The sequence below is a fragment of the Haliaeetus leucocephalus genome, unplaced genomic scaffold (genome assembly GCF_000737465.1).
Source record: "Haliaeetus leucocephalus isolate CR32 unplaced genomic scaffold, Haliaeetus_leucocephalus-4.0 Scaffold228, whole genome shotgun sequence".
In the NCBI taxonomy this organism is placed as follows: Eukaryota; Metazoa; Chordata; class Aves; order Accipitriformes; family Accipitridae; genus Haliaeetus; species Haliaeetus leucocephalus.
The window spans coordinates 20,603,177-20,617,646 of NW_010972664.1; the positions used below are offsets into that span (position 1 = coordinate 20,603,177).

A 14,470-nucleotide genomic window follows, 5' to 3' on the forward strand; every position below is an offset into this window, starting at 1 on the left:
GTCTGTATCTACTGGGAACATAAAGTTGTGCTTTTCCTGTCCTCAGCATGGACAATTGGACATGAGGAAAAGAGTCCTTTGGTTTAATCTCCGAAATCATATGCTCAAATCATATCCATGTAACTAACTTTGGAATTTTCTCAGGAACATCACCCAGTCAGCTCTAGGCAGATCTCATGTACAGAACACCAGCTGTGAACAGTGGTGTCACAGGGCTGTCCCCCACAGCCCTCTGGGTACCACAAAACACCCGTTTGGCCTGGAGCAAAGAACTTGGCCCCCAGATGCCTGGCTCCTACCCACACACCAAGACAATGCAAGGTGGAACACTGTTCCTGACTCACCTCTCTCCATTCTCCTCATTACCATGGTCTCGTTTGTGGAAGATCATCGTGTACCTGGCTACATCAGCAGACGGCCTCACCACTCTCATCTTCTGCATCTCAACCCTGGAAGAAGGAATAGTGCATGAGCAAGATGTCACCTATAAACAAGCTCTTAAGGAAAAAAAAACCACCTTTGGAGACTCATCTCGTGGATGCCATGGAAGCAAGCACAGAGAACTGTAGGAAACTCATCTGTATCCATTCCACAACCCATTTTGCCAGATAAATGGGCCTCAAAGTTGTGTTTCTGGAGAACAGGTTCAGTAGGGTGACAGATACCCCTTTCTTTGAACAGAAGCAGGTAGCTACTACAGCAGAGGTCACATAGAGCTTTAAGTACACATTATACAACAGAGTACATTTAGATTAGTATTGTCTGGTCTAGTTTGTACTACCCTGTATTAAGCTAGGAGGTCTGTAGCAAGATTCCACATGTTTTGCAACAAGTTCATCTCAACTATGGCAGTAAACCACCTATACTTGATAGACCTCCACTTAAAAAAAAAAAGCAAGCTTGTTTTCTTTTTAACAGTTGGCGGTCAGCTGCAAAATTTTTACTTGTTCACATAAAGAAAAATTTATTTCCGAGAACAGTGCCAGAAACACTAAGCACCATGCAGACATCAGGCACTTGATTGGAGCTTTTGGCCTTAAACATATCTATGGAGCACAACAGTTTTGCTCTGTCAGCAGAACGGGTTAACTTCATGACAATGGAATTAAGGAATAACCCAGGTCTTTGCTAGTCACATCAGCAGCTGAAAAGAGCAATAGGAAACAGAGAACTGAAGAAACTGAGCCCCTTACAGATTTCCTGTGACTACTTGTAGCAGTAAATTATCAAAGAAATACAACAGATGATCTGAAAAATCTCTTTGTGATGCACACCTTAGGAAGAGACAATCACATTTAGCATAGAGGCAAAACAGCAGGACCTAAGAGCACTCCAGCCCGAGTTCTTGAAGATACTGAAGGGGATGCTGCCATCTGCTGTCTTTGCCGAGGAAGGCTGCAAGGATCTGTCCATACAACAACCCACCGAGACAGCGAGCTTCCCATTACCCACCACTGCAACCTCTGTAACCAGCCCAGTCCAAGGTCCACCCGAGAGGGAAAGATGTGAGCCAAGCCCAGCTGCAGCGTGCACTCTGGGTCATAAGATTTGGTTGCCACACCGAGACCTCAGCAGCTGCAAAATTACGAGGTGCCACACATAAGCAAGCATCACTTTTGATTCCAACCATTTGCAAACATCATAGAGACCCTCAGTAAATCCTGCGGATCTGCTGCACAGCTGCTTCTCTGCTGCCCACAGGAACATCTTTCAACACCACTACCACCTTTGCTCATTAACACTTCTCAGGAAGCTGGGGAATAAGACAGTACCAAGCTATCCCCTACCACAATAAAAGCCATCTCCCAAGAGGTCACAGGGAAGTTGGTGTCTCCAGCTAGGGGTAGGGAGGAAAAAAAGGTTATGATTAAGAAGGGACAGAAATCCATGTCTCCAGCAGAGATTTTAGATTTCTTGAGGTACAGCTGACTGATCTGCTGAACTGACACTGAGAAAAAGTTTCATTTGGAAGTTCCTAATTTTAACAGACTTGATTTCACCACTGTAATTATTTACCATCACCAGGGATACGGATTTTATGTAAACAAACATTTGGGGGACACATTTAAGCAACTGAAAAGGATAAACACTTAAGAATGACAGAGCATACCCAAGTTACAAATTGACAGGCTCTGCCAGCAGAGCTTGCAGGGTTGTGGTTTTTTTCTGTTGGTTTTTTTTCCCTTCCTTCACTAACAGCAATGCAGGATTAGAGGTTTCTTCCTGGGCAAAAGATCAACATAAAAGTTTTGTTGACTACTTTGTCCCACTAAACCTCTCAAACTATGAAGTTTCTCCTACTTTGACAGGCATGTCTGCAAAACAAGTTTTAACAAGAGCAATGGGCATATATATATGCATATGCAGTCTTTCTAAAACTAAAGTTATTCACTATCTTAACTATAATCAACACCACCTACATACAAACTAAGCCCTGCTTGGACTAAATCATGGGAGTCAATGAATACAAAAAACCCAATCCCACCAAAACACTCCCACACTCTTGCAAAGTATTGGAACACAATACATTTGTGTCTCTGGTTGGCTTGTTTTGTTTTTGTCTCAGCCACACAGTATTCGTATTCTTGCTTAGAAGCTGGTTATAACGGAAACAGCAAGATTGAAGTCTGGCATGTGATTTGCCAAAAAACAACAACAAAAAACCCCCAAAAAACCCCACCACCCTAACAAAACCCACACCCAACCAACAATGCTGTCAAGAGGAGGAGCAGGTCTCAGGCATGCCTAACCTTTGCAAAGAGGAAACTGTTCACAGAACTGCATCTGGCACTCCAAACCCCCACTGCAATACTGTTCTGAATTAAAGGCTCCTGTAGTGCTCCACCTTTGGAGGCTAGGTGTGAAGTCATGCCAATTTTTTTTTTGTATTTATTTTTTTAAACCAATTCTTCCACCCTTTAACATCCATTTCCCTCTAGCCTTTTTTTTTTAATTATTATTTATTTTTTACCTGATTCGAAGGTCATCATCTTCTCCACCCCAACCCCAGTACTTGTTAGAGAATCCATTCACCTTGGAAAACTGATCTCTTGTTAGAGCAGTTACACCTCCAAAATATCCCCGGTACCGTAACCTAGAAGTACACAAGAAGAGAGAATGAAGAATTAAAAGTCAAATTCTACTAACAATGGAAGTATCACCCTGAAACTCTGGATCTAGACTTGTCTTTCACAGAGTTCAGGGTGCACAAATCCATGAGGTTGGTCTTGTTCTCCTCCTCTTTTCACAAAAAAGATGGTGATTTGCTTTAGGCCAGAAAAAGTCAGCTCTCTGACAACACGGAGCCTTCTTCAATAGTTTCTCTCTCTCTTTACACAATTCCCCTTGCCAGTCAAAAAGACACTTCACCTCAAGGACTCTGATGAGTAGAAAAGCAAGAAAGCTACGCACTAATATAGTGGAAGCGTTGCAATAATGACAGCAAGCCACCGTCTATCTTAAGAGCTGAATCTGAAAATCTTGGAATGAAATCAGATCTCAGCAAGGGGGCATGTGCTATGGGATATTGTAGGACCAATTCCAAGGTAAGGTACAGTGCAAGTTACTTAGTAACCTAATGTAATGGAGCTCAGCTCTAAAGGAGATTAATTTCTAACTTTTACCTTCCCTGTCCTAGAAACCACATCTACTTTAAAAAGGTATTGAGATACCACGCTTATTTATATTCTTATACCATTTTGCTAATTGCTTTTCATGATACCCTCCTCTTTCTTGGCATTACAACACAGCTTCTACTACGTTGCCGCTGCCAGCTTCAGAGGTGATGTGCACATGGCTGCAGATCACATTTTGATTTCTAGATGTATGTGAATCTAAACAGATGGACAAATTGCCAGGGCTAGAAAGTATCCATTATGGCAATTTACATGCCAGACAAGCCTCACAATGACAGCAATCAGTTCTCTTTGCACTCATGGATACATCCCATCAGGTAACATGGTTTTATGGTGTACACCCAGATCAAGTATTCCTTAATTTGATCCTCCTCTACCAAGGATAAGTCTTGGTAAGTCCAGACTTTTCCACTGGTATCAGATACCCGGGATTCCTGAAGGCAAATCTTGCCAATAAGGACCAAAGCAGATAAGGCATTGAATATCTTGGCCTTTTTCTTGTCTTTTGTCACCAAGTCCCCTGCCACACAGCAGGTACACGTTTTCCCTAGTCTTCCCAGCAGCTGACGTACCTGTAGAAGCCCTTCACATTGCCTTTCATGTTGCTTGTGAGACTCAACTTCAGAAGGGCTTTGGTTTTCCTAACCCCATCCCTGCATGCTTAGACTGCATCTTGTGTGTCCTCACAAGTCACCTGACTCTGCTTCCACCTCTTTCATGCTTCCTTTTTCTGTTTGTTTTTTTTCCCCCTCAGGAGCTCCTTGTTGCTCCATGCAGGCCTCCATTCACCTTTGCCTGACTTTCTGCAGGTGGGAATGGACCATTCTTGAGCATGAAGGAGGCAAGCCCTGAAGATCCACAAGCTCTCCTGAATCTTTCATCTCTCCAGGTTCATCTCCCAAGTGATTCTTCCAAGCAGATCCCTGAACAGGAAGACGAGGGTTGTGATCCTGCTATTCGCCTCATTCCCTCCTTGTTTCTGACCTTCACATCCCTGACCAGTTCTTCCTTGTTTCCAAGTATAAAGTTTAGCAGATTAATGCAGAACTTTATGCACCCCATTATTCCCCTCCACCACTGGAGAGGCAGACAGCAAAGCAGCCAGAGCTGTAACCAGGACAGTGCTGCCCACTCAACCCTCCTCAGGCAGAGCAGAACTGGCAGGGCCCAGGCATATCTTGCTCCTAGGTGACATCGTCTGCAAAAAATGCATGTCTGTAACACTGTTCAACCACCTCTTGCCTGAGGACAAGAGAATATCAGCTCCTTTGGGATTTTAAATATTGGACTGAAGAAACCATACAATAGAAACAGTCATTAGGAAAGGATGTTGTGCTGGTCTCAAGGAAATAGCTTAGCTAAGAGAAAAAGTTTTCCCACCCTTACCTCCAAAGCTTTAATATATAAACCTTTTTTCTAAAGAATCTAAAACTGAGTTGTAGTTTATGTAACTAAACATAAGGTACTTGCTCTCCAAAGGAGCATGGCTGCTAAGATTACCACGCACTGCATCACCATAGAAAATATCCCCCTGGAAGAAAAAAATAAACAAACAAAAACCTCCGGGAAACCCACAAAACCCCCACATTCCTGCCCAGGATATTTTGTGTTAATGCAGAACACGTATGACTTCAGTTTTCTCAACCTTGTCTGAGTGACATGTCTCAGTACGCTCACCTCAGCCTAAGCAAAACACTGAGGTCACCCAACTGGGACTTCAACCTGTGGTCTCAGCTCAGTTTAGGTATCATTCTTGAGCTCAGGCTCTGAATTCCTTCAGACATACCCAGGAATTCCCTTGGAAGTAGAGCATTATTATCCCCACTTCCCAGATGCATAAACAGAGGCAGTGGACACTGAAAAAGGATGAATCAAATTCAAACCACCAGTGTCCTAGTGAATACTGGTGCAGGGCATTCACAACAAAAACATTTTGTCCGTACTCTTTAAAGCCAAAGCTTAAAGTTGACCTCTAACTAACAGCTCCTTTCCACAAACAGGAGAAACCTGAGGAAATTAATAGTAAGAAGATCCCTTAGTAAAAGCAAGAATCCATCTGCATGCTTAACTAAGCAAAACACTTGCAGTTACTAAGGCACAGGAGGTTAAGTAAAGCACCTCAAGCTTTGTGCCATGTTATTAGCCTGGATTCTACACGCCTGTCAATTAACAAAAGCAGCATTTCTGTTGCTTTGGTGCACTTACGATCCTGGAGGCCTCAGTGTTCTCTCTGCAAGACACAGCGCTCCAAAAGCCTGTCATGAGCTTAGTTCATTTGTGCTTGTTCCAGTTTTCACTAAATGACTGGGAAGTGAATATTATTCTGTATAAGAATTTGCACATCCCACCTCTTTCTCATATATTTAACAAAGGAAACCCCGAAGTGAAACAGAGCTTTACTTCAATGTACTTTGAGATCAGCTTTTGAAAAGCCCACTTCTAATTAATATTTAGACTGACGTGACATAAGAGGCGAATCTTCAAAGAAACAAGTTCAATGAAAACACTAAGTCATTAAATTCACCAAGCTCAGAAGCCCTTTTTCTCTGAGGTGGACTGAACCTGACTTTTCACTTTAAATTATTTATATCATACTGGCACTTAGGGTACCCATTTAAAAATCAGAACAATCCTGTATTACACACTGTCCAGCAAAATAATTAAAGGACAACCCTATCCCTTGGCAAATTCTCATACTTGAGCTGTCAATATCAGCTGTTACCTCTTCAACAGCAAAAGGCAAGTGGCAAGTTTTATTATAATAAGATCACACCCTCAAATCACAGGACCAGGAGACTGCAAATGCATTTCTAGCTCTGACAGAAGGTCTCTGCACAACCTCTGGCATGTTGCTTTCCTCTCAGAACACCCTCTACCTTACCCCAGGAACCAGAACGATGACAATGATCATTTGTACAGGTGACCACGGGGCAGACTTCAGAGATGTCCGTACAGTTCTCTTTTGTCAGAAGGCACTCCAGAGAGACAAAGCATTACCACCAGAAACCTGGTGCCAGGAGAGAGGGTAGATACCAGCATATGGCTCCATCAGAAGAGGAACATTATCAGTAACATGGCATTGCCCAGTTGGTATTCTTTCCATATTCCTGGTTTCCTACCTGTATCCAGTATTGTTCCTGCCAACTACAAGGTGCTTTGGTTGTCTGTCACACATGTAAATGTTAAAGTCATTTTCTGGCACCAGATCCACATCATGGAAAATGAAACAGTCCCAGTTTGCTTCTTTTAGGGCCTCTAGGTATCCTACATTCAGCAGTTTAGCTCGATTAAATTTGGTGCTGCCAGCCTGTGGAAGAGAATGGAAAAAACCTCTGAAGAAGGTGTCAAACCTTTTGAACCAGAACTGCTCCAGGGCATTTGTCCTGATCACGTAGTTTGCAACCATGTTCATGCGTCACAGCCTTTATAGACATTGGGTACAGCATCAGAGTGGCCAACGATGCAAAGCGTTTCTTCAGTTTCTACTTGTCATGAACAAACACAGCCAAGGCCAGGAGAGCCTACAGTTATCTGGGCACCAGAAGTATGCCTGCTGCAATTTCACTACTATTGCTGCTCCCGTCCTGGAGTTCCCATCAGGCTACATAACAAATGAGGCATCAGCAAACAGTTTAGAAACTGGTGCTCCATACAACTGTGTCAGTAAGGCTTATGGAAGTTTTTTAAAACAAAAGCCAAAAACAAACAAACAAAACCCCACCAAAAAAACCATTATTCCCATACTAATTAGTTTATAGATATCAGAGCACCTGCCACAGATGATTTATGCTTGTCCACTCAGTTTAAAGGACAGCAATGCTTAAAGAGTTCACTGTATTTCCTCAGGTCACACAGTAGGTGGCAGAGTGGGAAATAAAAAGCAGGTCTCTTCATTATTAACTCCTATCTATAACCTAATTATTATGCTGCACAGGGACTCCCCCTAGAACAGAGCTTCACTTGACTTTTACTAGTCTTCATTGTTTGCTTTTGCTATAAGTTAGTGTGTCTTTGCTTTTCAAAACTATCCTTTTTCACCTCTGAGATATACATACATACATACACACCTGACAGTTCTGTAAGCTTACCGTGTCACCATTCACTCTAGAGCATGTGTCACGTTTCACTAAGGTATGCTTATCTTGCTAGGTATTTTTTACTGGGCTGTACACACGTGCCAGCCTGTAGAAGGCTTTCTGCTCCTTGAGGACAAACAAGGTGGTGAGTTGCCTCAAGTTCCCACTTGGGAGTGAGAGGGCCAAGCTCTGCGCTCCCAGAAACTGTCAGGACAGACATTTTCCAGAGCTAGGAACCTGATGTACTTGAAAGAATAAAAAAAGCAATTTTCAAGAGAAAGGTGTCATTTGCTAGAAGGTGCCTGGACTGAAAGAGGCTCCATGGAAGATGAGAAAGAAGCTGGCCTTCCCAGACTGAGGGAAGGTTAGGTGTAGGGAAAAGCAGTTGTATACAAAGCATGTTTTATTATTCTAAAAAGTAACGCTTTGCTCTGAAGCAGCAATTTGTTCACCATCACTAACGGCCATCTGCTCCTGCACAAGAAGATTCATGGGATTTATGGCTCCATACCTGCAGGTAGGGAAATACAGCCCAGTGACCACTCTGAAAAAATTGAGAGGGGTAATCAGTTGCTTCCATTCTCAGCCAGAGAAGGACTTTTCCAAGAAAAACTTAGATACAATTCACCCAAAATCTGTGATGTCAAATTTCTGAGTGTGGTTTGTTTTGGTTTTTTTTTTTGTGGTGGCGTTTTGTTGTGGTGGTGTTTTGGTTTTTTTTAAAGTGTCCTGTATATGAAGATATCTGTCAGGTAATCTTCTCCTGATGATGAAAACATAGGTTATTGAGTGAACAGAACAATTCAGGTGACTGGTAAAGAACATGTGAAGAACTGCAGTTGTATTGGGTATCAAACCCAGCCTAGTTCAGCAGCACTGTCTACCATCTGCTGCAGTTGTCTCCCCCTATCAGTACAGTCAGCCACCACAGCCCACCTCCTGCACGAAAGCGGGCAAACAACAGCTAAATTGCTTTCCAGGAAGGGCAGTTTTCAATGTTAGACCATATACTGAACAAATAGCAAAGTTTACTCTCATCTTTTATTGAGGAGAGAGTTGTCATCCTCTGTTTCTATGGAAGAACACCACTGACCACAAGATAAACTTATGTTGGGAAAGAAATTATTCAACCTTTAGGGATTACAAACTCACTTTTTTTCAGCACTGCACCCACATATGCACACATTTGTGCAGAGAAACACGATTTTCAAGATGTTACAAGCAGACCATAAAGAGGAGATCTGGAGTATGCCCTTCAATGGCTCACAGAGAAAAACATAAAAGGCCCACTTCTTAACCTTCCTCCAAAGTAAACTCTATATTTTAATAGTTAAATACTGGTTTTAACTATTTCTTTCCTCAAAAGATACTTATAACAAGTAACAACATCACAAATGCAGAGTGAAGATGGATTTGCCATTGAAGAGTTTTGGTAGACTCACTTTCAGTCTTTGGGTATGCCTATCTACACGGAAAGGCTAAGGAAAAGCTTCCAATCTTCCAAGTAAAAACTCTGATAGAACAAGTCCAGTCTCAACATTGCTGCTCCCATCAAACAAAACTTTCATCCTTCTGTATTACTTTTTGCTAACATGACAACAGCCATTCTCCACCTCACATTTCAATAAATAAAGAGCGTATGCCCATTCTCCCAGTGATTTATTGCTAACCACTGCTTCCTAGCTGAAGTGAGCCATTATACGTATGGTTACAGTACATATCAATGCAGAAAAAAAGCCTCAGTTTTTCCAATCTACGGGCCACATGATGACTCTAAGCAATGAAAGAACAGTCTATTCCAACTGAAAGTATATATCCTGCCATGACTTTTGTTGCTATTCTGCTGTGCCACTGAGGAAAAGTGTAAGCTGTCACCTAGAATGCACTGCCTCATACTGGTTAATTGACTCTGGCCTCTTTAAACAGAAGGGAAGAGAAACTATTATTAATTTATCACCTTCTTCTCCTGCTGTCTGAAAAGTCTGTTTAGAGTTAAAGCAGAACACGTAAGTCAATGATAGTAAAAGAAAGCAAACACAATAAAAGATCAAGAAAAAGACAAGAGAAATCTACACTGCTTTTACCTCATGTGACTAGAACATAAGCACCTTAGATGAAAGACAACAGAGCACAAGTCCATATGTGCAAATTTTAACCACTGACTCAGCAGAGCTAGAAAGAATGCAAATAAAGAAATTAATAAACTTTTCAGGAACCAAGTGCTCTGCCATGACTACTTCTTCCCACGGCTGTTGCTGAGCAAGTAAAGCACCTATACAAGCAGTAGCTGTTGTGTTTAGTTTGAGACAGCAGAAGTAAGTACAACCACATGATACACACAGCTTACAAAGCAGGACAGCCAGCAAACAGATGGGAGAGAAGAGCTAGATACAAACTGACGCCTTTGATCCAAACAACTCCAAATTTAAAGACAGAAAGCATGTCAGCCTAGCTACGCATGTGTATACTGCAAGAAAAGCAAGTTGCATTAGTAATGCAGAAGATGCTAACTCAGAAATAGTAAGTTAACTAGACTGAGAAATGGATACCAGTTAAAGACACTGTTAATACTTCCCAGCTTTGCTAACAGCAGCTGAGATCCTGTAGTGCTACCAGCAATGGCTGTATGCAGCGTTGCATCCCTCAAGAAGTAGAAGTGTTCGAAGCAGGCTTGGAGGACTGATGCTAGACAGCAGAGGCAGCAGCATGCCTCTCCTTGGACTGCAGAGCACTGACATCCCCACCCAAACATGTCTCTGCACAGTTGCCTCACCTGGTGAATAACGTAGATGCCATAGTCCAGCTGCTGCCTTTGTAGGAAAGGGTGGAGGTGCTCCAGGAGGTACAGCAGATGCTTCTCTCGATTGCGGTGTGGGATGAGGATGGCCACGTGCTGCAATGCTGAGCACTCCGTAGGGTGATACCGGCCCTTGACTACCTGAGGGTTCTCCTTTTGCACTTCTTCTAGTGTGAGAGTTGCTTTGAAGGTGAGTTTGCTGGCACCTCCTGTAGGAGAAGCACAAGAAGCTTTCCTGAGTCATTTCTGGTTGTGGCTAGTCCAGTCACCTAATGAGGCACTCTGTAACCAGCATAAGAAACCCAGGTTCAAGCCCCAGCTGGTTTCCCTGCCTTTCACAGAGAAAAGTATAGCTACAAGGATATTATGTGGGCAGTGGAAGGAGAGGGTATCGAGCGTTTAGTTGCTTAAACCAATTACAGAGTAGTGATGATAAAAAAAAATACATTAAAAATAATCAAGAGAAGTGCCACCACACTGCAGGAGGATTGGCCAGAAACAGCTGCCAGGGCAAAGCAGAGGAGGGGGAAGTGGAAAGAGACAGGACTGTGGCCATGAGAAGTCATCTCTACTTAAAGCTTTAACAAAAGCATCACAGACTTAAGGCTATAAATTTGTAAGATAAAATGTACCAAGGCTTTCTGTAGACAAATGAAATTTTCATCACTTCTCTTGCACTGAGCTATTGTTCCAGACCCTCCGGACTTGGCAAAACCATGAAAGAGAACAATGCAGGCAACTGTGATAGCTATGGCCACAGTGCATTTACTTAAAAAAAATATGTCTCGGGGGCAGGGGTGGGGGCGTGCAGCTAGACAGCAGCTTTTTGGACTACATCAGGGAAGAGGGAAGAATCCAGCTTCCCCAACAAATCCCCAATCAGGTTCACAAAAAGGAAGAGGAAGAAGACAATGACATGATACTGCAAAGCAGAAGCCTGGTGCTGCTACCAATACCAAGACCAAAAAAAAGTGGACAATTAAAATGGCCAAACCAAGGAAAGAGTCACCTATTTGGACCTTCATCATAACTAGTCCTAACCCCAACGCAGCTGTGCAGTCCTTCAACTGTCAAGATAGAGACACGAAAGTACATCTAAAATTGAAAGGGCAAAAAATTAAGGAAAGGTGAAAAAACTTGTGGTTGAGATAAAGACAGTTTAATAAAAAAGCAAATGCTGCACATGCGAGCAAAGCAAAAAGAGAAATTCATTCATTACTTCCCATTGGCAGGCAGGTGTCCAGCCACATCCTGGGGAGCAGGGCTTCAGCAGGTATAGTAGTTGTTGAGAAGACAAACACTGTAACCATGAACATCCCCCCTTCCTCCTTTCCCTGAGCTTTTATTGCTGAGCATGATAAACGGTATGGTCATATGGTCTGGAACATCCCTTTGGTCAGTTGGGGTCAGCTGTCCCAGCTGTGTCCACTCCCAACCTCTTGCCTACCAGATTTTAGGGGGCTGGGAACGAGAAAGACAAAGCCTCAACAGTGTGCAAACACCGTTCAGCAGTAGCCAAGTCACTGGTGCGTTACCAAAGCTGGTTTAGGCACAAAGACAAAGCACAGCACCATACCGGCTGCTATCCCAGCCAGACCCAGCACAAGCACTCTGTGCCACAAGTCGCTTCGTCACCCAGAAGTGCTTACTACAACTGGTTGCGTTATACTTGTTTCACAAGAAAAGTGTCTAACTGTAAAACGGCTAGGAAGAAAACCAAGTCAGCAGTACCAAAGCAGATGTAACTTGTTAGAAAAGAGAGGAAAGCACCGTCACTTACGCAGGTACGGAGACAGAGCGGGGCAGTGACCCTGAAATGACTCCACCGTGGGAACTTTTGCAACTGATTCAATCTCCTCTTCCTTTTGACTGTCCTCCAGGCTAGTTACCTTTCTGAAATCCTCCACCATGCTCTTAGCTTTAGAAATTTCATGTCTGGAGTCCACAAAGTAACTGAATGTGGCCCATAGCACCATCAAACACAAAGTGACAAGCACCAACACTTTGAACTTATAGAAGAGGTGAAAGACATACAAGCTCAAGGCCATGGCGCTCTCTGATCCACAAACTGCTTCCTCCGCTCTGATGCTGAGGCAGGCCACTGTGCACCCAGTGGGGATGAAACCAAAGGCCCTGAGAAGAACGTCACAGTAAGGAAGAAAAGCTGGAGGTAGGGAGGGCTGCCACACTTCCTGGGGTTTTCCAGTTCATGGAGCTATGGTGCTGCTTGCTCTTCAAATGTCAGAAAATACAACTTTACCTGGACCAAACAAACAAAAAAAAAAGTGTTAGTTTCTACCACTCTCCACTCCTGTACCTTCACAGACTCAGGAAAATACCTTATGGCAAAACATGAAAGGAACAGCAAGTATGAACTACTGGTCAGAAGCTAAGACACTGAGCTTTGGTCCTAGCTCAGCCACAAAACAGCTGCATGATTTTAGGCAAATGACTTTCCTGCTTTGTTCTCCACTCCCAGTCTTTTTTTCTCTCTCTCTTCCCCCCCCCCCCCCCACCAGAAAGTGCAACCACTGCTCCATGTTATGTGTGTGTACAGTGCCTGGCAATACACAGGCTTTACTACTACTATTCCCACCAAAATTAACAAAAGGTGCAAGGCAAGAGGTTCTGCTGGCTATGAGTAAAGTTAGCTCCCACCCATCAAAATGAAAGCCACATCAATCTCTGCAGAATTAAACTGTTTTCTTCTGAAAGACAGTATTATTGATGCTGTGCTGCTCTGCACAACACAGTGTGAACCCCACAATACCTGACTGGCATCAGAAATCATTCCTCCGTATTTGCTGCCTACCAGTACCACCTTGTGGATCTTTGCCCAGTATGCCCTCTCACATGCTGCTGCAGGAGGCAAATATTCCTGTTTTTCAAGGGGAAGGTTCAGTTTTTCAGTGTTAGGTCTGTGATGATCCAATCCTTTGTTCTGTTCCCTGCCTTCTTTCAAGAGCTCCACTTTCATACAGCCTTTCACTGCCATCATACTATGAAGTTACCATGCTAATACTTTTGTCTGTTATTATCATCTCACAGCAGATAAAGAATGAAACTTCAATAACAGAGAGCTTTGATATGGAAAACACACAAGAAAATTGCCACCTGTGAGAAGAACAAGGACTGAGGCTAAGTGAAGCAAAGGCAGTGATTAAAGACAATGCATACGGAACAGGCTGGATCAAAGAGAAGAAACACAAGAACGTGGAAAGTTATTTTATAGCAGCTTTCAAAATATACATGAGACCCTGGAGAGATATCACAGGCAGAAGGAATACAGTAACTCCACATTCCCACTAGTTTAGCCCAGGTGTCTTCTGGAAAAGTTTGCTGATTCACAGGGATGTATGTGGGAGCCAGACCTAGGACTGACAACACGAACTACTCGATGTACTGCCCGAGCTTCTCGAGGTTCATTGGGAATGACAAGCTACTGTCCCTCCTGGCAAGCACCACACGGAGTGGCTAACCTGCTCTCTCCATCCACATGCAATGCACAGTGCTGCTCTAAGGAAGCAACAGAAGAGTTTTCAGTGCTCTTACCACTAACAGTGAAGATTCTCCACATCTACTTCAACCTCAAACACAGAAGAGAACAAAACCAAAACAAACAAAAAAAAGAGATGCTACAGCAGAGAAGAGAATTTTACTTACAAGGAAAGGGGGCAGAGGGGACAGGGGGGACAAAAAGAGGGAAGGAGAAAAAAAAAAAAGAGGGGAGAGGTTCTTGAGAAGGAAAAAAAAAAATTAGTATGCAGCCATGCAGCCTCAGTTTTTTGAGGGGTTTTGCTGGGATTTTTTTCCCCATCTGGTCTTCAAGAACACAAGGCCAGAATCACCAAAACAAACAAGAAGGGAATCCCAAGTTCCTCTTAGTCCTCCCCTCCTTGTCTCCCAACCCTCAAGACCACATTTTCCAATGAATTCTTTCTGTTCTTAGATAAATTACACTG

At 43.1% G+C, this 14,470-nt stretch overlaps 1 protein-coding gene across 1 annotated transcript in view; it reads right to left on the bottom strand.

The window, feature by feature from the left end:
- B4GALT4 (UDP-Gal:betaGlcNAc beta 1,4- galactosyltransferase, polypeptide 4) overlaps positions 1-14,470 on the bottom strand; it is a 31,107-nt gene that overhangs the window by 520 nt on the left and 16,117 nt on the right. Inside the window, exons 2-6 of the mRNA XM_010567441.1 lie at positions 12,289-12,768; positions 10,485-10,717; positions 6,755-6,942; positions 2,972-3,094; positions 345-449 (exon numbers count right to left, since the gene is read on the bottom strand). Coding sequence (XP_010565743.1) covers positions 345-449; positions 2,972-3,094; positions 6,755-6,942; positions 10,485-10,717; positions 12,289-12,556 — 917 coding nt within the window. The 5' untranslated portion in view covers positions 12,557-12,768. The remainder of the gene's footprint in view (positions 1-344; positions 450-2,971; positions 3,095-6,754; positions 6,943-10,484; positions 10,718-12,288; positions 12,769-14,470) is intronic.